The 23,898-nt window shown below is 41.1% G+C and overlaps 1 protein-coding gene across 5 annotated transcripts in view; it reads left to right on the top strand.

Moving 5' to 3' along the window:
• FGD4 (FYVE, RhoGEF and PH domain containing 4) overlaps positions 1-23,898 on the top strand; it is a 94,283-nt gene that overhangs the window by 8,708 nt on the left and 61,677 nt on the right. The window contains exon 1 of one of the 5 annotated variants that reach the window (XM_050708161.1): positions 6,493-6,610. The exons of 2 other annotated variants lie outside the window; for them this stretch is intronic. In XM_050708161.1, the coding sequence (XP_050564118.1) occupies positions 6,601-6,610 (10 nt within the window). In that variant the 5' untranslated portion in view covers positions 6,493-6,600. Of the gene's footprint in view, positions 1-6,492; positions 6,611-8,419; positions 8,520-15,934; positions 16,129-23,898 lie in introns of those variants that run through there. 2 more of the 5 variants (XM_050708147.1, XM_050708160.1) reach the window with 2 other exon arrangements.

Below are 23,898 nucleotides of genomic sequence, written 5' to 3'. Positions count from 1 at the left end.
TAATTCTGGGGTTGACGCTGTTCCATCTTAATGACAATTAACTAGCTGGACAGTGGGAAGGAGGGCATCCTCAGCAAGTTTGTGGATGATGTTGAATGGAGGCAGAGTAGTTGATATGAGTAGGGTAGGGATCCTATGCAGAAGGACCTTGTCAGGCTGGACAGATGGATTGGCAGAAATCTCCTGCAGGCCATCATGGGCAAACAAAAATGTTAGTACCTGGTATGTATTGTCTCTGGACAATAAGGCAGGCTGGTGGTTGGAGAGCAGCACTGTGGAAAAATATGTGGGGAACTGGTGAAGAAGTTGTATGCGAGTCAGTAGTGTGCCATTGTGGTGAGACAGAACCAACTGCGTTAGGTCAAGTAAAGTGGTTATTACAGTGACAGCTCTGTACCTATCAAACCAAACCAGGAGCACTGTGTCTGTTTTTGGGCTCCCTGGTGCAAGGAAGGTACTGTGAAACTGGAGCAAGTCCAGTGGAAGGCCCTGAGGTTATAAAGGCTGAAGCATGTGACATACTAGCTCATTACAACTGGATTTGTCCAGAAGAGAGACATTTACAGTGTTATTTTTTACTGTTTTTTGACCCCTAATGGGGGTGTATGGAGATGACAGAGACAGCAGACACAACTGCAGCTAAGGAAGTTTTAACTGCACATGGCGGTGGGAAATTTGGCATCAGAGTGGTGAAATGCTGAAATGGGTGCCCATAACGAGCAGATACTTGGAAGTCAATTGGGAAGGCCTCGAGCAATTTGATCTAAGCTGGTCCTACTCTGAGCAGGGCATTGGACCAGATGACCTTTGAGGTTCCCTCACAACTAAATTACTTCACAAACTGAGGTAGGGGAGGGAGGGACTTGAACCAGGCAGGGTCTGACAACATTTCTTTGATCGACTGTTGTGATTTGGAGGTGGGCTTATCAGAGTATAGGTGCCTGAATGCTTGGCTGAAAATATAAATGACCTCCAAAATACAGTAGTTTTCAATCTTTTCCTTTCTTTTTTTTTTTTTTAACTGCATTCAATAATACGCATTGGCACATAGAAGAGTGACTTGTCTTACGTAGGCAGGACAATAAGAACGCATCTTACAGGAGCGGCTGTATTGAAAGTAAGTGCATACCGAGATAGTCTTTGTCATTGCTGTTTTATTGTAAACATTAATTAATTGTGACTGCCTCCTACAGGAAAGAAAGAAGCACGAACTTCTGTGTCTTGCATAGCAAAAGAAACCATACAGAGTGTTGTGGTAATGTTTCAAGCTCTCTCTAGGCCGGCACCTTAGCTGCACAAAATTTTCCTCCTCCTCCCCCTTCCACATCCTCATTTTGTAGGGAAGTTATTCAATTATATATTCACTGAATATATCATACAATAGATGCTACTATACTTTGAGAGGCCTTCCTTCATCTTCTGGTTACTGTGATAGTCTCTACTGAAGGAAACATAGATTGAATATAACGTTTCTTCTTGAACAGTCATTTTTCCTTCTAGGTGTCCTAGAAGGAAAGGTACGTAAAATAAAATGCCAAAGAAAATGATAAAGTGCTCTATGATCCAGATCTTGCAAAAGGGGATTCCTCAAATGCAAGCAGCAAATACTCATGTCAGTTATTTGTTGTCAGTTATTTAGTTATTTAGATTTTTGAATTGATTGCCCAACTTCAGGCATCTGCTTTGAAAGTGTTTTGTGAGAATATCACCATACAGATAAGTAATTTAGGTTCTGGAAGAGCTAAAAAGTCATCCGTTTTCCCCTCCTGCCATCTCTGTCTGGTCATGGTAATTGATAGAAAGGATCAACAATCTATTTCTGACAAATGCCTAAGGCATATTGCAATACCATAAATCTGTGCAAGGCTCATGCAGAAAAGATTAAAGAAATCCTTGGAAGAGGCAAAACCAACTTTTTTCTTTGTGTGGTTTGTAGAGGCTTTATTATTATTAAAGGTGTGAGTGTAGAACATGGTGTTCTTCTAGGCTGTAGTATTTCTTTATGCATGTAACTGATTTCAAAGTAGTAGCGAGGATGACCTGAACCATAGAAAGAGTAGGAAGCAGCTAAAGAGTAAGTAGCAGTGTTGGCACTCTAAAATAGTGAGTCAGAGTCATGGGTGTACAAAACTTTGACAAGAGTAAAGAGTTTTTGAGGTAGTTCAGCTCTGTGGACTATTTTCAGTTTTCTTGGCTCTTTCTGCATGAAAATGTCTTGTGTGCTATGACTGATTAATATAATTTACCTTTTTAAATCAAATGGACGCATACAGAATGTACAAGTGTAAGGACAGTCAGACACCGGCAACCTGATGTGACTTGAACATGATTGCTAGGAACTGTGCAGGGCCTGGCTTGTTTACAGACGCTTTCCTCCCCACCCTCACTTCCCAAAAAAAAGCAGCAACAAGAGCAAAACAAACAAACAAACAAAACACCCACAAACTAACATGCTCTGAAATAAAAGCAAACTTCCTGGACTTATGAGGATGTCTGTGTTCTCCAGCTCCTCTTTTCCTTCAGTTTCCTTGATTGCAAATTGAGGTGGACTGTATGACGTTCATTTGTTACCAGAAATTTGTGTGTTTTTTTTTTTCCTTCTTCTTATTGGCTATTCTACTGAAATTGGACACTGAGTAGATGAGTCTAAAATTCTGCCAAGCCACTGTTTCCAGAATACCTTGTCTCCTAGTTGTGAAGTAGTGTATAAAGCAACAGAAAAAGGGAGTATTCATTCATCTTGGTTGCTTATTCAAAAAAAAAAAAAAGGCTTATTGAATATAATTAAACTTAGCTATTTTTCTGTCTCTGGAAATGGGAGAGACTGTGGTGTGAACATAGAAACAATCCTCAGAACGCTCACACCATTTTTGCTTGTTTTCAGTTAGCATTTGGTAGTCTTCCTAAAATACAGTTCCTTAGCACACTTTAGCTTCAATATTAACTGAAGAGGTATGCTGTTGAAGGGGGAAGGGAAAATAGCAAGGATGTTTACCATCATGTACTGCACTTACATAGGCTTACTGTGTATCCCTAAGAGAACTTCTCAGATCTTTCTGCTCCCAAATCTAAACAATGCAATCCCTCAAATCTCCAGAGATTTCTGAGGAAGACAGTATGGCTTCTTGTGGTTTACGGTGTCCTCATAGTCTAAATAACTATGACTGGAGTCTTTCAGCTATTTCTTTAGCATTTCCTGAGTTCTTGGTGACAACAAAATAGTTGCATTTTCCTTTTTGAAATAAAATATTGAGTAGTCTCTCTCTCCAGTCAGTGAGCAACAGAGGTGTTTCTGCCAACTGCTGCTTTATAGGAAGGTGGTGAATGTATATTATGTGCAGAGGAACACACGGTCAGTTTGGCAGTGTCTCCCACTGCTTCTAAATTATGTGGAGTCAAATGAAGTATTTATGTCCATTTTTAACATCGCTTTTGATAAATCCCAAATGTAGATGCCTCTGGTCTGACTCTGTCTTAAATTTGGATGTGCTAAATCTTCCTCTGAATTGAGGAGTAGATGCATTTTGGAGATTACATGACTGAAAGCAAGCAAGACTGAACTAAAAATGTATTCTGGGGTCTCCTCTCTGTCAGTTCTGTAGCTTCCAGGTATGAACGTCACAACTTTTTAAAGTCTTTACTTGTTACAGAATAGATTGACTGATTAATAACTCAATCTGCAACTTGTTAGATGAGAGATTTCTCTATACTGTGTACCATCATAGTATGGGATTACCTTAAAATTACATGATGATGGTTTACTGAAGCAATAGAAATAGGAGGAGACAGAAGAATTGCTGTTATAGGGTGCAGCCTTAATCATTATTTGTTTTTTAAAGTTATACTAAGCCTTCTATAAAATAATAAAAGTTAAAATGTATGGCAGTGTAACATACGATATAATGCTGTTATATTCTAGGTAATCATGGTCTGGATGAATAAGTGCTCTTTGTAGACTGTCACATGCAGTCACTCCTTTTGTTGATGATAGCAATCACTCTTAATCATTACAGTGCTTAAATCAAATGTAACCTTGCAAAACAAAAAGCAGAATTTTATGGTGGTTTCTTTAATTTCTGTTCAGATACAACTTCTTCCTGCAATTTCAGGTTATAGAAAGAAATAGAATATAAAAATTCACTGTCTGCTGTTAAAGTGGGAGGAGATTAGTAGAACAAACATGACCAAAACCATGGCTATAATTCATACAGAACTTTTAATGACTAGCTACAGGGCTTGAAGGTTAGGAGGGTTTCTGGGTGAAATAGTGGATGGTGTTGGAGATGATGATGTTTAAACTCCAATTTGTCTGGGAATGCTGAGGATCTTAGCTCAGCCAGTAGCAGGAGAAAATGATTGACTTATGCTAGTACCATCAGATGGCTTTCTTAGTGAAGGCCTGTTAATAGACAATTCACAAATTCATAAGCTGAACTGTCTGGCTGCACTGTGTTATTGTTTCTCTTCTGTTAGACTGAGGTAGGTGTAGTGCATGCATGTGGTGATGTAGCGTTGTCATAGCCATCTTCCTAGGATGGACTAAGCATACTCAGTGTGCTTCAGGACTGAGCACTAGATTCTGTAGTCTCCTAAAATTTCATCCATTCATGTATTTCCTTAGCTATCTTATGTGCTGATCATAAAATGACAACTTTCTGAAATCCAAGCTTTCATACTTCATAAAGCAATAGTGCACTACACACATGCTCAGAATATTGTTTTAGCTGATAGTTCTTTTTGTTTTCAAAAACGAATTTGAGGAGATGGTACTCTAGTGGATGTTACTAGAGTCTTCTTATTTCAGCCTTTTCTGAAGTGCTCTGTTTTGTGTGGACCCTTAGCATGTAGGGGGGAATTCCTTTTTGCAAACCTTTATCCATTTGGTTCTCTACTGTACGGTAAAACCTCCCCTGGTGCAACTTGAGGCCGTTCTCTCTAGTCCTATCACTAATTATTTGCGAGAAGAGACTGACCCCCAGCTCCCCACAACTTCCTTTCAGGGAGTTGTAGAGAGGAATAAGGTCTCCCCTGAGCCTCCTCATTTCCAGACTAAACAACCCCAGTTCCCTCAGCCGCTCCTCACAGGACTTGTGTTCCAGGCCCTTCACCGGCTTCGTAGCCCTTCTCTGGGCACGTTCCAGAGCCTCAATGTCCTTCTTGTACTGAGCGACCCAAAGCTGAACACAGCACTTGAGGTGTGGCCTCACCAGAGCAGAGTACAAAGGGACAATGACTTCCCTGGTCCTGCTGGCTGCACTATTCCTGATACAAGCCAGGATGCCCTTGGCCTTCTTGGCCACCTGGGCACACTGCCGGCTCATGTTCAGGTGAGTATCAACTAGCACCCCTAGATCCTTTTCCTCTGCACAGCCTTCCAGCCACTCTGGCCCAAGCCTGTAGCATTGCATGAGGTGGTTGTGGCCAAAGTGCAGGACCCGGCACTTAGCCATGTTGAACCTCATCCCATTGGCCTCTGCCCATTGATCCAACCCATCCAGGTCCCTCTGCAGGGTCTTCCTACCCTCTGGCAGATCAACACTTCCCCCAGGTAGGTGTCATCTGCAAACCTACTGAGGATGCGCTCAATTCCTTCATCCAAGTCATCAATAAAGATATTAAAGAGGATGAGCCCCAAGACCAACCCCTGGAGAACACCACTGGTGACTGGTTGCCAGCTGGATTTCACTCCATTCACCACTACTCCCCTGGCCCAGCCATCAAGCCAGTTTTTAACCCAGTAAAGACTGTACCTGTCCAAGCCGTGGGCTGCCAACTTCTCCAGGCGTATACTGTGGGAGACTGTGTCAAAGGCCTAGGTAGATTACATCAATAGGCTTTTCCTCATCCACCAAGAGTGTTACCTGGTCATAGAAGGAGATGAGGTTGGTCAGGCAGCACTTGCCTTTCACAAACCTATGCTGGCTGGGCCTGAGATGAAAAATGAAAGAGCACCAAATGCAACTTACATGATTGTCATATTTATGAGTTTTCTGATACTGAAAGATAACAACTTACTGCTAGACATGATACTACTATGACAACAGTAGTAAGACTATAAGTGGAAGCAGCTTATACAAATCCTTTCTCTGTATTTATTCGGGTGTTTATAGTTCTTCACAATCTAAAACACAGAACCTCTAACACACAGAGTGACAGTCATTTTGCATAGCCAGAGTTGTCCATCATTTTCTTAATAAATGAGGGCTCTTAAACTCTTCAAGGTGCAATTAGACTATAACTCAGATAATGCGGGATAGAACATAGCTATAGGATTGTCATTATTGGCAGTACTGAGACAAGTGAATCTTAACCTGTAAGGATTTTATTTCTTTTTAAAGAAACATTTGCTCTGACTTATGTGCCCACTCGCACAATCTGCTGTTAGTCTGTTAGTATGTGTTGAAATATTTCTTGTTGCGTGTTTCCTGAGATATGTCAGTGAGTTATGAAATCTAGAGCTTCCTTTTTTTATATAATGAGTTGGTAATGCTTGTTCTAAGCCCAGTTTAAAGACTGCCTCCCAGATGGGCAGAGTTACTTGCACCAAAACATTGGAATGTAAGGAGTTCTGTTCATGGTAATGGTGTTCCAATATAAGGCATGGGTAGCTGTAAGTAGTCTTCTCTTTTTGCCTTTTTGTTTTTTCCTTTTTGTTTTTAATAGCTCACTCTTTTTGATGTGAATTACTGACCTGGGGGATAGTCTCCGAAATATCTGAAAGTAAATATATACATAGCTTTCTCATCCTGGCCTGTAGCTGATATTGGATCTCTCTTGAAGCATTATAGGACAGCAGGAGTCAAATGGGATCTGTTCTAGCCTGTGATCAAGCTTCTCCTTGTAGGAGTGTGTTCTGTAGTCTAGACGTAGTTTTTCTGCTAATAACAAGAAGAATGCTTGTTTTTCGCTGTCACTGAGGAAGGAGAAGTAATCTGTCAGTGTCCAAGGGCTTTGAAAACTGGGGCAGTTGCTCTGAATTGAACTCTCATCGCATGGATGAGCAGCAGCGGAAGCAGAACATGAGAGCACTGATCAAAGGCAGCTATCACTGCAGTGAGAAGTAGAACCTCGTGACCTTCCTCACAGCACACGATGGGTTTCTGTTCAAATTTGAGCCTATTTGCTGTCACTTTTCTGCTTTTTCCTTCCTATTTTTCTGTCACATGCGGTCTGGGATTAGTGATGTTTGATGTGGGTGTGGGACTGGGGGATGAATGCTACTTCAGCCCACCCACATCATTAGCTAGCAGTGCATTACCAAGTAGTCTCTTCTCTCAAACCTGAAATTTAGATAATACCTGTATCTACTGGTGTGCCTATATTCTAGCTGTTTAAAATGTAAACATAAGCTGAATAAAGAGTATTTCACTGTAGTGTACATATATAATGTATATGCATAGATATACATACGCAACATTTGCACTATTTTGTATTACTTGAGGGACATAGAGATGCTGTTAAATATTCATCCCTCTTTGTAGTGGATGGTCTTTTGACTCGATGAGTTCATCACTGTTTATAGCAAAGACAGTAAATGAAACTTTTGAGCTAAAAAGTTTTGATTCCAAAAATTTTTTTAGTGTGCAAGGTCAGTTTATTAGTTCTGTTCTGTATGTATCAGTATCAGTCACTATTAATTTCTTGGAATGTATAGGTGGTTTGGGGTTTGGAATCTTTCTTTATATGTACATCTTGATAGATTTTGTTCAATTTTTTTTCTATATCCTTATGTGTACTGAGAACTTTTGCAATAATGATGAATTATAAAAAGTCTAGATTTTTCAAGGAATTGGAGTGACCTGTGTGCCAATATCCTCTCTTTCCCCACATTGTAGCAAACAAATAAAATCCCTGAAAGCTATTGCTCCCTCTTTGTTGTACTATATGTCAGTAGTAAAAGTACAAACCTCCATGATATCCTTGCTGCAAGCAAAATGCTGTACAGTAGTAAGCTATACTAAACCTATTACTTATATTGAAAATAATCTGAAAGAGATGACCCGTGTTTTTTGCTGTGGGCTTTTAATGCTCTATATCTATAATGGGTCTGCCTGGATGGAAACCCCAGCAGTGATCAAGACCCCCCAGTATTCATCAGATTTGTTTACGTAGTCTCTGCCAAAACCTTCACTTTTTTTTTCCAGCTGCAGAGTTGGTTGCTCATCCTTTTGGGAAGGGGTAGACTGCATTGGGAGTTTTGAGCCGGTGACACACATACGAAATAAAACCGCAGGAATATTTTGGGTGACTGCAGTGTAATGTGTACTTGCTGTCAGCCTAAGCAGTACTGTAAAACAGGGTTGTTTTAAAAAAAAAAAAAAAAAAAAAAAAAAAAAAAGAAACAACTCACTTATGTAAGCTGGTATGGGATGTGGGTGGAATTTTTGGCATTCAGTGGTGTGGCTGTGGCAGCTACCAGTAAATCCTGCACTGCTGGTTTTCCTTGTGCTGGCAGTGGGGCTGATCCCTGTGGGCTGGGATGGGACAGGGGACTCAGGACGTTCTCCGCCATGGCCTGAGTAAGTACCACAGCGGGTTTCCTAGGCAGCTGCCTGATATGTTGATCCGCTGGAGGAGCTTTAGGTGATCGAAAAGGAAGGTGTTTTTGTAAAAACTAATCTGGTGCTTTGTCAGAGGACTGTTGTGGATGGCTCGGAGAAGTGTTTGTGTTGGATCTAGCACAGGTGTTTCTCAATCTTAGAAGCCTGTGACAGATCAGTGCCTGATGAGTTTGGAGAGGAATTTGAATGGAATCAAAGTGTATTATATGAATGTGTCTGCTAAATGCATTTTAAGATATTTTGTTTCCCTGGGTTCTTTGCCACTAATAGGTTAGCCACCTGTAATGGGCTAAAGCATGAGGGTGCTGAGGTAATATTTAGTGCAGCTCAAGCACCACTGCTCCAGCTGTACCTCAGGTTGCCTCTGTGAAGCACCAGCTGAAATTCTGCAGTTACAACAACTTATTTTGTTCCCAAGTTTAATTTCTAAAGAGCAAGAATGAGTTTTGGCGGGACTTTTCCAAGCCACAGCAGCCCAGCTGTCCTCTGGTTCCCATCCAGGCTTCTCAGAAGCTCTTCAGTAAAGCCTAAGGAGAGAGGAAGGTCCCATGGCCATGCTTCCCACCCATGTGCTACTCGCATGTCTGTTCTGCTTTCACTGGGATCTTAACTGGTAAATAAAGAACATGGGGCAGAGCCCCTGGGGTCAGCTGCTCACCCAGAGCTGGTTTTAGTCCCACGTTGCTCAGAACCCCGTCCAAAGAGCCGCCTGTGATCTCTCTTCGAGCCTTGCATGTCTGAGCTTTGGCTGGCTTGGCTGTCAGACACTGAATGTGTCAAACCAGAAGGCTGCTGCTTTTCCATGGAAACGCTTTGTGCAATTGCAGAAATAATCAGGCGCGTCTGCTGGTTGCTGTGCCCTATTGTTGGACCCTTCCAGACACCAGATTGAATTGTCTTACCTTGATAAACTGAGTTTTCAGCAAAAATCCAGTGCTGCTTTTGTCATTCCTCTTGCCTTTTTTTTTTTTGAATGCAGATGGATTGAAAAGTGTTAGTGTCAGTTTATTCTGTTGTTGTAATGTAAGTCCCTTGATGTTGGCTGTCCCTTTTCCCCTCTGTTCATGCACGTCTTGCAAAACAAGCTCCAGACCTCTTGCTTCTGGGTACCACCAGTATGAGCTGTCTCAGGCCTTCTGTGTGCTAGGCCTGAGCTGCTCTGTCCTCTTCAGGGAGGCTGTGCTATTGTATGTTCTCCTTAAAAACTCTCGCTTGCACTGCTTTCTACTGTTGATATTAAAAAAAATAATAATCATTGTTTATACCAAACTTATTAAAGTAACTGTTGCTTTGTGCTTAGCAATTTCCAAGAAATTGTTCTAATCTCAGACTTTTGGGTTAGCAAGTGGATTTTTTTTTTGATTGGCTTTTTAAATTATTATTTCTTAATTGGCTTTCTATAAATCATGTCTATAGATATGATTTGCTGTTGGCTTTAAAGAAGAAAGCCAACGTCCGTCCCTACAGGCATATTACTAAATTGAAGACACAACTGATACAGCTCGATGGGAGAGGTGCCTTAAAGTATTCGGAAACTAAAGTACTTGCAGGTAATGGAATAAGTGTTTCAGTGTATTGGGCTGGTGCTGCTCTTAGGTGTTTGGAGACATAACAGTGGAAGTCGTGACTTTTCTTCTTCCGTAAAAAAAAAAATAATTTCCTAAGTTGAAAGCTGTGCTGTAGGACAGCCTGTGAAGGAATGATAACTTTCAGACTTGCATACCAAATGCTTGTGGGTCGCTAAGATGGCCTAGCGTGAGCTCTGTCCATGTTTCTTTGTTGTCCTTTAATGATAGCTGCCAAAAATAAACATCCACATAAACAGCTGTCGTAACCTTTGGAAGAATGATTTGCTGCAGAGACTGGAGACAGTCCATGTCGTTGAACTGGTGAGAAGGAGTTAGCTTGTCTTCCTATTGTGAATCCTGCTTTTATAAGCAGTAACGGTTTGGAAGGGAAATGTTTATCACTCAAAACACTTAATCAAATAGTGGTCTTAACAACAAAAACAGTTGCTGCCTCTTCTCTCATCTCCAACATGTGCAGCTCCAAGTCTGTGGAGCACAGTGTGAGAAAAGAGGAAACTCAATAGTCTTGCTGCTTTTGTGACTTTGAGGAAGCATGTGCTGACTGGAAACCATGGGGTCTGGAAACACTTGGGAAGTAAGGGGAGTGCTTTATATGTGTAGAGGTGCTGCTGAGAAAGTACTTGCTGTCAGCAAGGTTTAATTCATTGCTTTCCTTCTGCAAAGTACAGTAGTACAATTTGGGAAGAGAGCCAATTGAGATAGGATTGGAAGAGTATCACTGTTGCACAAAGGAATCTTAAAGGACCAGTGTGGGAGCCTTACCCCTTCTATGTTGATCACCAAAAATGCTGAATCTTGGAAGTTTTTATACTGTAGATGAGTAAAAAGAAAACTTGTGAATTTTGGCCCTTACAATTGCTTACGCGCATAATTTTTTTATACTCTTAAAAAGTTAGACATCCTATTTCCCTTAAAGTGAACTTCCTCAATACTATATGCTATCAAGTTAAAAGAAATGTATATATGTTATGTTGAAGCTATTACTCATAATGATAATATACCAGACTTACCACTTACTATACCATTTAGTTTTTTCACAAAAGATATTCCTCCTCTTTTGAAGCAAGTGTGAGAATTTAAAGTATGCTTATGCCTTTTAAAGTTATATGTTACATTCTGGTATGTTGGATAGTTGGTTTTTTTCCTCACCAAAGTTACGAATGTTCATGAAATGCACAGCTGTATCCCCCTGTTTAGAACATTAATTATAAAAATAAGTTCACATTGAAGAGTTAAAAAAAAAATTATCTTTCTTTTCAGAAACAGGTGATAGCGGATCAATGGTCTATTGTAGTGTTTTATCTCTGGCACTAACTTAAGTTGACACCACTGCCAGGACTTACAGGGTGTTTTTAGTAAAACTGTAAAAACAGGTATGAGAAATGGGCAAAAGTTCAAAACCAAGCACGTGTGAGACCTGCTGTTGGTTACCTAAATGCAGTGGTTGGCTTTATAAATACAGCTTTTAGATCTTCCACAGAGAATGGAGACTAACACCTGTTAAATATTTTTCTCAGGTTAATAACATACTTTATTCTAAACTCATGTGATTGATTTTGGATTAATAGGTTTTCAGCAGTCAAAAAAAATCCTATTTAAATAACATACAGTTCTAAAATCCAGTTTGAGTCTCAGTCAACTTCAGTAAAATACCAAAGTTTCCATCTATCAGATGGCATCTGGGACTGAAAAAAGCTGAAGTGTACATGGCGTCATCATTATAAAAGACACTCCCTTTATGGGATACCCTTCAATGAAATAAATTCAGGACACAGGATGTCAATATGGTGCTCATTTTTCATTGACACATTCTGACTAAAACCAATTTATTACTAAACTCTGGCCCAGATGGGGCTAAAGAATAAAGGGAGATGGGTATGTTTCCTTTCCATCCTCCCATTTCTCCTCAAAAGCATTCTGAATGTGCTGTTTTCCTCTCTCTATTTCAAGCAGTTTAAATTAAATATTTGTCAAATATGCAGAGGGTTCTTTTAAATATTGCTGCATGTAACTTACCTATTGCTTCTACCAAGATTTATAGTGACCCCTATTACCCCTTTTTGTGATGAGCATTGCGTGTAGCTTGTTAAAACTGTTTAAAATTAGACTTAAGAATTAAAAAAAAATTAAGTGGATATTGACTGTTGTTGCCCTTTATTCTGCTAGCAATCCTCCTGTGGTGAGTACAACTAGTACTTGTAGAAGTACAGCTTGAGGAATTATGTCAGTGTCTGGAATGGGTTTTCTGACGCCCAAGTTGTTTGCAGTATTTCAGTAATGATTTTTTTAAGCAGTCAGAATTAACATAAATCTAAAAAAAATACTTTGCAGGAGGTCTCTCCTTAAGGAAAAAAGACTAAAACTGAACTGGAACCTCGGTAATTTTGAAGTCAGTGTGTTTGCCAAGAACTGAAATTGCTACATTTTATTTTTCCAGAAATGCATAAATACATAAAATAGACAAATATATAAAACTCTTTTTTTTGAGCCATGTTCTTTACTTTTAAGAGAAAAAGCGAGAAGTGTTATGTGTTTCATAACGCTTAAACACTGAAAAGTTTTTATTATTAATATTTGGCATATTAAATAGGAAATTGGCTTCCTTCCTTACGTTATTTTACCTTTGTTGGCAGTGAATGAGTAGGATTGGTGCCCATACTTGATCAAGATGTTTTTGGTGATGTAAAAATGGCTTAGTTAGAAGCAGAAAATACATTGAGAGGTTTTTCTTCCATCTTTGACAACGTGAGAGTAAATGAAAAGTGACATGCACAGCCCTGAGCGCACACCGTGGTGCCGGGAGGAGGTGGGAGCAGCGGGTGGGAAGGAGTGGTGTGAGGCACAATGATCTGATAGCCCTGGGGTGGGAGTTGGCAGACCCAGGTTTTCTTCCTCGTCTGTCACCTGTGAGTGGTGTGAGTCCCTTCCCAAGGCTGGGTGCTGTTTGGCTGCCAGGCTTGGCTTGGCTGTGGGGATGGCCTTGTGGGTGGGTACAACACCTCACCAGTGGGGCTCTGTCCGCGATCATTGGAGAGGCTTCCAGCACTAGCCATGTAGTAGTGAGGTCTCTTATCAGTGTAAGAAAAACTTAACTGCGCTTGTGAAACAAAACTACCTTCCTTACTCAGTGAGGCAGAGGGAAACTGAAAATTTAAAGGGGGAAGAAAATCATTGACATCTGCTTGGAGTCACCCAAAGGAACAGATGAGCTTCTTTGTGATGGAGGATTCTGGTGCAGGGTTTTGTGTCCCTCTGTAGGAACCAGTGCTGCCCTGCAGGACCAGCTACAAGATCAAAGGTGTCATTAAGGGAGAAATGAAACCATTTTCTTTTCCTCAAAAGAGTAACTTGCCAGGCCTAAGTTAGCGTGTAGGAACTCGAAGTCCAAATTTGGCAGTTTTAAATAAAGTTACCCACAGACTTTTGACGCACTGTTAGTCATATGCCTTGTGTGGCTTCGAGAGCGAGGGAGAGAAAAGTTGAATATCAGCACATTCAGTCCATGGGCTACTGCACAGTGTGCTTTTCACATCCAGGAGTAGGACCTTAAATATTTTGGGATGAGGTCCTGTACAACTCACACGCAAGTAAAGCCTGTGTTCCTTTGTAGCTGTTCTTATTTTGTGGACAGGACTGTTGCTGGTTGGTCTTGAAAACCCACTTCCTTCTCCTCCCCAGAGGAGGGGTGTGGGAATCTGGCTGCGTGCTGAGTTGGTGCACACCACTGCTGGAGTGCGTAGCGGTGTGAGATCTGGTCCGGTGAGAGCTGTGGTTTCAGGTACAGCTTTGAGGCTAAATAAATAAATAAAGCTTTTCCAGCCACACCCCCGCCGGCAGCCTGGATGCACAGCAGAGAAACAGCGGCTTCTGCCTGCTGAATCAGCATCAGCCTTGGCAGATGCAGGAGCAGATAAACCTCAGAAGCTGTGAGACCAAAAGCAAGGAATTGGTCAATTCTTGGTGGCTAAAACCCAAACTGGGAGTTTATAGGATGCTCTGGGAGCGCTGTTGCAGGGTCCAGGAGGCTCCCATTCAAGGCAGATAAGCCTTCTTTCAGAAAATAATCTTGTTAAGGGGAAAAGTGCCCCCAGTTAATTTCTCTGAACCCTTCCGTGCTTTAAAAACACACGAAAATAATTGCTATCCCCCCCCTCCATCTTAGCGTGTGCTTTACGCCCCTTATTCCCCGGCGTGGCACGGGCCCAGGCAGCGTCAAGGTTAAACCTGGTGGGGAGCTTTGTTAAGGTGCTCCGTGCCTGCCTGCGAAGGCAGGGCACCTGCTAGGCATGCCCAGTGAGCGCCGCGAGCTGGCTCTCCCTTCCTGACGGATCTGCGAGGCTGAAGCACAAAGAGCCCTTGTTGCCTGCTCCCCGGTAGTCTCCCAGTGCTCCCACTAGCTGGGAAGGACTGGTTACCATGGAGGCTGCCATCTGTTCGCTCCCCGCTGGAATGTGATTATCCGTGCTGGGTTGGGAACCGGCACAAGCAGGGGAGCGTGTGCTGGCTGCAATTATCTGCAATGGAGTGTGGTAATGGAAGGCTTGAATGAGCGAGCTGGAGCAGCACATAAAAGGATTTTGCCCAAACCGTTAATGGTTTCTAGCCAAGAGGAGTAAATGCGGCTTTTTGTAAGGTCAGTGCTAAATTCATAATGTGTTCAGTTAATTTTTAATGGGGGCGATGTATTTATGATTTAAGGACGATAGTACCATGGTAATAGTGCTTATTGTTAAGAGTGCAACGGGGAGGGGGGGTGGCTGTGTTTTAAAGATTTCTGTTTCTCTGTTTCAGCTCAAGCAGTTTAATTTGGGGTCATTAAAGTAGTAAGTCAGAACAATAACTGGCCAAACTGACACAAATGGAGCAATTCATATCTCTTGTCCTTATGAAATGCTGTTTGCTGCCAAATCCGTTTGATTTACATGCCTCTTCACGTTGATTGCTTTTTGTCTGAGTGATTTTTATTTTCCTTTGGATGCAATAAGTGTTTTGTTTCTCATACTGGAATGACGGGTGAGAGATGGGGCTGAAGCAGAGCCTGTGGTACAATAGACCTTTGGGGTGTTTTGTGCAGTTTGCTTGGAGGAAGCAGTGTAAGGTAAGCAGAATGCAGTAGCAGGTTTTTCACTCTTCGCTCCCACCCTTTGCCCCTGCTTCCAACTTGCAAACTGACCAAAAATTTTGGAGTCTTCCTCGCATATAGCTTAATTGTACGGAGACTTTTCACAAGTTTTTCAGGATGTTCTGCAAATATTTGGGCTGTTTTGGTGGGAGGATTTCATGGAAAGGAACGCAAATTAGAAGAGTATGCTTGTAAGGCTTTTGTGTCTTCTAAAAGCCATGTTTGTTATGCTCTAGGAGAAGGTATATTAATTTTTTTTCCGTAAATGCATGATGAATGTTTGTGTGCAGTTCAAATTATAGTGTTAAACAAGGGGCACTGAAATTCACTCCTTAGAGCCCTATTGTACACCACATAGATAAAATGTTACAGCAGCAGATATTTTTAGTCCTATAGGGGCTTTCCCATTTCAAATAAAGCTCTTGCGCTGCATCCCTTTTGGCAGGACTGCCATTTTTATTTGGTACAGGGGAGGATACTGCTAGAGGCTTTTAATTAAAACTGTGTCAGTCCTAATTTTGCCCTCTGCTTTGTGCCCTTAAAATGTCAGTGCATTAGCGTCTGGGAGAAAAGTTCCCAATGTGGTTAATAAGTTGCTATTGCAACAGAGTTGACTATGACAAATTTTTAACCTACAAGAGGCTTCACAAGTCCTTGTGCCTAACAAAAGCCGGGGGGAGGAGAGAGGAAGAGAGGGGCTGAGTTTTTTTTTTTTTTTTTTTTTTTTTTTCCCTTCCCCATTTCTTTGAGTACTTAGAACTGTTGGGTGTATATGAGGTTTTCTTATGCCCATGGGAACCTGGTGTATGTGCCCGAAGTCCTTTCAGATGTTCCTTGTGCATGTTGGTGGAACTGGGTGAGTCTTCTCAATGCAGGCTGCCTCACCCTTGTGATTTAAAAGATTTCTTTTTAACGCCTTCCTTCTTCAGAATTTAAGCATTCTGTTGCCATTGGAGCGGGTGATTTATGCCAAATGTGCTTTTAATGGGCTGCAGTGGACTTGTTCACACGTGCCAGTTGCACGTCTGTAATTGCGTTGTTAGAGAGAGCGCAGGGGGCAGATTGGCTTTTGTGATTGGGAAGAGATCAGACTTTCACCCTTCAGAAACTAGGCTGAAGCTTGCTGAGAGCCATCGGGAGGGAAGGGTAACCACCCCAGGGTTAGTTATCCTGGAGCTGGTGTGGGATGCGTTTCTGTTCTCTGTTTGGTTTCTGGTAAGGTAGCTGTGGGGCTGTGGGTGGGAATTACTGGTTCATTGGCAAGTCTTCACAGAAAGCTATGATCATACTGACATAAAGGTAATGTCTTGTATACTCCTCCTGGAGGTGATTTCTCCTGATCGCTAGCTGGTGGTGTGCTGAGAAGCTTGCTTTTCCATTGCCTTTGCTAAACCTTTTCCAAGAATAAACAGGGGGACTTTCCTCTTGGCATTCCCCAGCTCTGCTTCTTCTATTCTCAGACAAGCACTGTGTAAACGTCCAAATGGTCTTGAGCAAATGATTTTTTTATATTTATTTCCTTTTCTGAATGGTTTATATGTAGCTGTTGAATATACATATTTTTTACTATTAAATTTTACTTTAGGTCACTGGGTCAGCTTTGTTTTGCAGATACAGGATTTAAAGACTAGACACTCTTTTAATCCATTTGAGCATCTGGCTTTTCATAGTGGGCATCCCATTTCCATGTAGCAGAGGAACTGTTAAATGTCTGTTTGAAATTAATTATTTTTTAAAGATTAAAAAAAGCTTTGGTGGATTATTACAATCAGCTCTGATGTTTATGCGTAATGCAAACAAATAAGGGTCAGTGTAATGTGCTACATGATCCCTTGAAGGAGATTTGTTCTAAAATACTGTCTTTGGGGGCCAGCAGAGATGGTGATGGGTTGTACTCAGTAGTGGTATTATTTTAAGATGGTAAGCTCAATTTTGGTGTATCAGCTCACAAAAAAGGCACTTTGAATGAACTCCCAACTGTAAATAGTATTTAGGAGTGCAACCTATTAAACAGTGGGCTTTTCATGATTTTGTTTATAATAGATATACATATCAAGCTTTCAGGGAGGCTTGTCACTAAATGTTGAAATCCTGAGTCAATATATAGGAGGCTGGCTTGCATATAAACGATCACAATTGTTTTCTTCAAACAGACAAGTCTTTCTGCTTTTCCTTCGACGCATGACTGTGGAATGCTGTTCGACATGACTTGCTTTCATTTATACATTGTCTTCAGGCTGCTACTTTGCAGAGCTTTTAAACATGCTCAGTGTTTGATTCACTTTTTTCCTGCCATTTACTGCTGTATTCTGAGTGTTAAAATAATAAAAAGCTGAGGGTCTGTACTGTCTCCTCACAGTACGTTGCTATTAAAGCCTGCAGTTCCCCTTGAAGAGCTCACTGTTTTGGAAAGTCTGGGTGCCTGTTTACAAACTGTTCTCTTTTCAGCTCCCATGGAATAATGGAGTCCTCGGGATACGGGATGTGGGAAGACAAACCTGCTGACACAGCACTGCCGCTCTTGGTCTGTTCACAGGGCCTTGCATCTTTTTGTGCTTTGTATGGGTGGAGACAAAATGCAGGCATTAACGCTTTTTAGATGATACTAGAAATTGTTGTGCCAGATTTTAGAAAACATGAAATTTGTTGAATTGGTTCTAAAGCAGATCTCCATACTAAACCGGTGCAGTGAGGCTCTTCTTTATGCAGGGCTGGATGTGAGAGGCTGGCAACATGCAGAGTAATGACACACCTGTGAATTGGAGCAGTTTGTTTTTGGTGGTTTTTTTTGTTTGTTTGTTTGTTTTTTGTTTTGCTTTGTTTTTTAGACCATTCTGGGGGTCTTGCATTTAGTAAAGACGTACATTTGTCCTGTCCTTTGCAGTGTCTCACTGAAGACTCTGAAGGCTCAGAGCTGTTCTGCAAATGACTTCAGAAAACATTCCTTCCAGGTAATCGCTGCTCAGACTTGGCAGTTAGGAGAACAGGGTGGGGGTAAATGACCGCGATCCAGCAAACAAATATCTTGAAGTGGCATTTTTTCCCAAGGTGTTCAGTTCATCCAGTTGCTCTAAAGTACAAAAATACTACTTAGTCTGGTAGAAACATGAGAATTGTTTACTTTGTGATGAACATCTGAGCAGAGCAAATACTTGAGTACATTTGGGAAAGTGGAGCTCAGAACTGGAAGTGATGTGATGATGATGGTCTATCCCTTAGTCACTGAGAGGGATGCTTTTGTGTGTGGGCTGTATCGTGTGAGCCTTCTCAGCTCATGACCTCTGCCTAAAGTCAGGATTGAGGCTTCAGAAGTCCTGAATTCCAGTTTTTTTCTGTAGCTGGGGGACTTTGTTTTGCAGGCACTGAGTTAGTGCCATGGGCAGTGTGGTATGTTTCTGAGTGCTGTCGATCACAGCTGCTGTTGGAGTGGTGGAGGGAAGATTAGCTCCAGGGCTTGTGTTACTGCTTTGAGGAACAAGTTGATTCTGTACTGAGTTATTCCTGCAGGGCAGGATCTGAACTTCTCACTTGGAATTTTCCTGGCTCATGTCTCTTCCTCTGTCCCAGCACTGCTTTTGTGCTGCCACGTTCCTGCCCTGCTTCCTATGTGGGTTAATGTTTTTGTCATCCTTTTCTTAAGGAGATCATTGATGCTAAAGGAAATGAGTGAAGGCATGAAGTGTGCTCTCTGCAATTCAAATAGTTTATGAAGGCTTCCCATATCATGCTTGCAGTAGTTACATTGAGACTGAGATCTATCACTTAGAAGAAATATTTTGATGCTATTTTTACTTTATTATTTACAGCATGGTTGAGTATTGTACAGCTGTTATTAAGCTTGCAAAATATATAAACTATGAACCCTTTTGATGAGTAGCTTTTTTTTTTTTTTTTAAAGATCCCATGCCACTTTTTCTTTACAGCTTTAATAGTTCTCTGGCAGCTCTTTGTGCCAAGTCAGCTTCCATGACTAATTTTGATGTTGATTCTCTTCAGTAGCTCTTGTTCATGCAATTGCTTGGAGCCTTATTTTGCTGTTATGACTTGGACACCCACTGTAATGCAACTCACAATTTTTTTTTGTCCTTTTGGCTTGTCAAGATTTCTGTGTGTGAGTCGGTTTTAACTGTGGAAGCTGCTAAAAGCAAACTCAAAGATCACAGAATCGTCTAGGTTGGAAGAGACCTCCAAGATCACCCAGTCCAACCTCTTACCTAATACTAACAAGTCCTCCACTAAACCATATCACTAAGCTCAACATCTAAACGTCTCTTAAAGACCTCCAGGGAAGGTGACTCGACCACTTCCCTGCGCAGCCTATTCCTGTTCTCCTATAATAGCAGATAGCTGCTATAAGCCAAAATAAAATGGAAGGCTTACTGCTGGAGTTAGAGCTTTATCTAAAACTCAAAATACAACACATCCCAATATGATGAAATATTCAGAGGTAGCCATGTGAGCACTGTTTGCATGCAGTGAAGTCACCAGTGCTGCACTGCTCTGCTAACGTTATGTTATTTTTGGTACATATTCTTTGGAAAAAAATCATCCAGGACACTAGACAAAACACCATTTTTCCTCATTTTACACATTTTTTCCTCATTTTACTATTTATTCTAAATGCTATGGCATTGCTGCTGGCATAAGAGGATGATTGCTGGTTTCATTTCTAATTTTTGGGGGTATGTGTGTCTATAAATTATAAATATTTATAAGTATTATAAAATAAGGTCTTTCTAAACAATGAACTTAAATTTTCCAGACTTGTCTTATTGTTGATGATGGTCTGGTATGACTGAGAATACTCCAAAATGTTTCTACTGTTGAAAATTTATGAAAATTGTAAAATGTTTTTTTGCTTGCTGTTTAGTACAGGAATAAGACTTCAGTAGGTAGCTGAGTTGTGTTTTTTTGTGTGTGTGTATACATGTGCATTCTGTGTAACGTCCTCAGTGTGTGTGAATGATGCACAGAGATAACAAGTGTGATACATACTGCAATTTCACATCAGACGTTTTCAGTGTAAAACAATGCACAGGGAACAGTCATTATGGGAAGGAAAAGCTGTTCAATCCAATGTGATCTCCTTACGGTTCTTTGATACTGTAGTCTATTGATTGCGTTTTGATGTATGAAGATTTTCTTTGTAGGTCACTGGAACTGCTTTAATCCATGTTTATCTCAAAATTGGGTGGAATTTTAGAATCCCTTTCCATAAGAAAGGCAATGATGACATTTTACGGTGTATGTTTTATAACGGGCATCTTTTCTGATTCTAGTTTTTCTCAAGTTCATAGATAGCAGTAAAAGAACTGTGGGGAAAAGCTTATTGATTGCTTTTGTGTTAAATGATGAAAAGCTATTACCAGCTGGCTGATGAGGTCTGGGGTTTGGATAGTAATACTTTAAAGAAAATTATAGTTTCATTAGTGCTGATGTGGTCTCTGAAGTATGTGTTTAACTAGCTGCATAACTTTGCTATGTAAAATGGAGAGTCATGACTGTCATTGATCTTCCACCTTTATGGTACCAAAAGCTGAAATTCTGTCACTTGTCACCACTGTCTGTATCATTACCTCCTTTTCTGAAACAATTTGGTTGGGGAATCCCTTTTGATCATTTTCCTTTGGACACTTGAATTTAGTAAGGCCAGATGGACTGGAAAAAAAGCAGCAATATGTATTAATGGCAGGAGCTAAAAAGTCTGTAAAGAAGGTCCCAGTTTGCTGACTATCCTGTAAGTACTAGGTTAGGCTGGTCTAAATATGACAAAGTCAAGAGACTAAAGCTGTTTGTGTTCTGGAAAAAAAGTTACCCTGATGCCTTTTAGAATGTGATGGGGAAGATGGAGAAGGGTGGAAGGGAAAGGGCAACACCACTGTGCCATCAGGCTTCTCTTCTCCAGAAAGCACGAAGTCAGAGTTGAGGTAGAACAGGTTGAAAATGCCTATACTGTTGCATATTCTGTTCAAGAAATACAAATGGGACTCAGGAAGAGACTAAATAAATTTGCAGTGAATATGCCTGTCAGCAGCTGTAAAACACAGTTGCACAAACACATCTGCTGACTCTGGTGATCCTAGACATCTGATGCTTGAAGCCATGGTGATTGAGGGAAAAATCATTGTGTGCTGGCTGCCTTCTGATGTAGGCTACCCAAACATTTGCTACTGGTTCTTTTCAGACATGCAATATTTGATTGAATGATTTCTTATTTTTTTTCCTGGCCATCATTTGTAGTTCGTGTGCCCTTATCTGCTCTGGAAATGTACTGATGTGTTCCCCTCTGGTGTCTGTTGTGAATTTGTCATGCTGTTTTTCATTAACTCAAAGCAAGAATAATTAGTACTTTTATACTTAGTATCTGACGCTGCCCAACCTTTTTTTTAACATGTTTATATGAAAGCTAAATCACTGTTACTGCATGCTGACCAGCTTCACTTGTGAGTCTTTCTACTGTCTGGATTTCTAACATGGTGGGGTAATTTTTAAGCTGAGGATGCAGCCTTTCACTAACTGCTAAATTTAAAGAAAAGTCTGTGTGCTGGTCTTTCTGGTTTGAATTGTTTTTTTCTGCTTGTTTTGCTTTGTCGTTTTTTTTTTGGGGGGGGGGCGGGGAGGGGATAGGGGTGTTTTTTTTTGTGAATGTGTAATGTGTGACCAAAAGCTAAATTAACTGGAAAATGAGAGTCTGTGTCCTTCAGCTGTTTTGCAAAGTTGTTAAATGAGCGATACGTTTAGTCTCTGAAGGTGAAGAACGATGGGTGGCACAATGCTATTAGGGTAGGTTGCAAGCTTTTTCTCCTCTCTCCACTTCCCTTTTTCCCCATCCTTTCTTAAATAAGTGTGTGGGTTTCTGTGGTAGCAACTAACATGTGGTTCCCACCTGGTGAGGCATGAGGGCTGCTCTACTGGCCTCGCACCGCCAGCCTTTGTTAGCTTGGTCCTCCTGCCTGGCTGCCAACAGAGCGTGGTGGCAACTGGGACCATCCCCGCAGGAGGTAGTGGGGCCACTGGGGAAGAGACAGCAGCTGCGGTGCAGGCAGCGGCCCGGAGTCTTCTCCGGGGGAAGGCAAGAGGAGGAGAAAGCAGCAAACACAACGTAAGAAAAGGGAGAGATGCTGGGTCATAGGGTCTTTGCTTGGTATTTATTTACTGTGTGTTAGTGTAATAGAAAGGATAGTGCTATAAAAAGTAATTTCCTTGTCCCTAAATTGTAATATGAAGCTTTTCTCCCAATTTTGTTAAAATAAATAAATAAATAAAAATTATAAGAAATAGTGAACTGTTAAGCCATTTTTTAAAACATGAGAATTAAACCCAGTTGATAAGCAAAGCCTTTGTCTGCTTCTCAGATATAAAAACAAAACTTATTTAACAATTGCTGATCTTAGTCTGCCAGAAAAGATTACTTGGAAGACTGAATCACAGATTCCTGGATTTTTGGTAAATATGGGAAATACTTTAAGTGACAGAAACACAGCTTTATATGGTTAGTGTAAAACATACAGTTGCCATAACAAATGCATCCCTTTTGTAAGCACTAATAGAGTAGATGGTAGTGATGTGGCACTCATCTGCAGTATAATTCTTACTTTTTGTAGAACTATAACCATTTAATTATTTATTTGGAGGGCTTTGTATTGCTTTTATCCTAAATTGCAGACACCATGATTCTACCATGACAAGTGCTGTACAAATGTAGGACAAAAAAAAAGCAGACTTTTCCCTTAAGAACTCCTATTACATGTCCTTTGGGCTTTTGTGCAGCCACTGGCTTTCCCTTTGGGGCACGTGTTACAGCTGAGCTGGAGAGGGGGAAAAAAAAGATGGAAAAATACTGTTAGTTGTTTTCTAATTGTGGCACAATAACTGCTCATCACACCTGCCTTGCTATTGCTTGTCTTAAGCCCAAATCCTTGCACGTGAACCAGGAGAGCTGGAGGAGGGACTGGTGGAGTAGTTTTTGATTTCAGAACTGGGAGGGAGTGTCCTTAGAACAAACTTGTTTCTGTGTGGGCTGCAGATTTGGGATCGCTCATAATACTTCTCACTTGGGGAGGCTAGTTACCCATCTCTTTAAGGTACTATTGTTATTTTTTGTTATGGCAGTCCAAAATATCCATTTTTAGACTCCCTTCCCACCCAGCCCACTCCTGTGGACTTCTCCTTGTCCCTTTTCTTCCTGGTGGTCGCTTGTTTTTGTAGGTCACTTGCTGAATCTAGTTTGTTTCCCATCTTATTTTTCAATGGGGACATGCATGTATTGAGTTGTACCATTTTTTCTTCCTTCCTCACATGTCTATGGGGCGAAGCTTAAAGGATGCAGCTTAATGAGACCTCAAATAACTAGGTTTGCGTACTGTCCTCTCTCACCCTTTTTCCTTCTGTTGACACTGATGCTCATCTGACCAAACGGGGCATCTCAGCCTGCTAAGTTAACAGACCAATCCGAGAGAAAATGAGTATGTTTCTGGCAGATTAGTGAGCTGAACCAGCTTGCTTCACTGCCAGACAAGACTCTGTAAGGAGAGGAAGAGCAATATTTTCCATCATCAGCCACTGGCTTGACATGACTGTACTCTTGGGATGCATGCTGATCATCTTGCCTTGCCTCTCTTGAGGA

This window comes from Cygnus atratus, chromosome 1, assembly GCF_013377495.2.
Source record: "Cygnus atratus isolate AKBS03 ecotype Queensland, Australia chromosome 1, CAtr_DNAZoo_HiC_assembly, whole genome shotgun sequence".
Classification (NCBI taxonomy): Eukaryota; Metazoa; Chordata; class Aves; order Anseriformes; family Anatidae; genus Cygnus; species Cygnus atratus.
The sequence above is the reverse complement of the archived record's forward strand: the minus strand, read 5'-3'. Positions and strand labels throughout refer to the sequence as shown.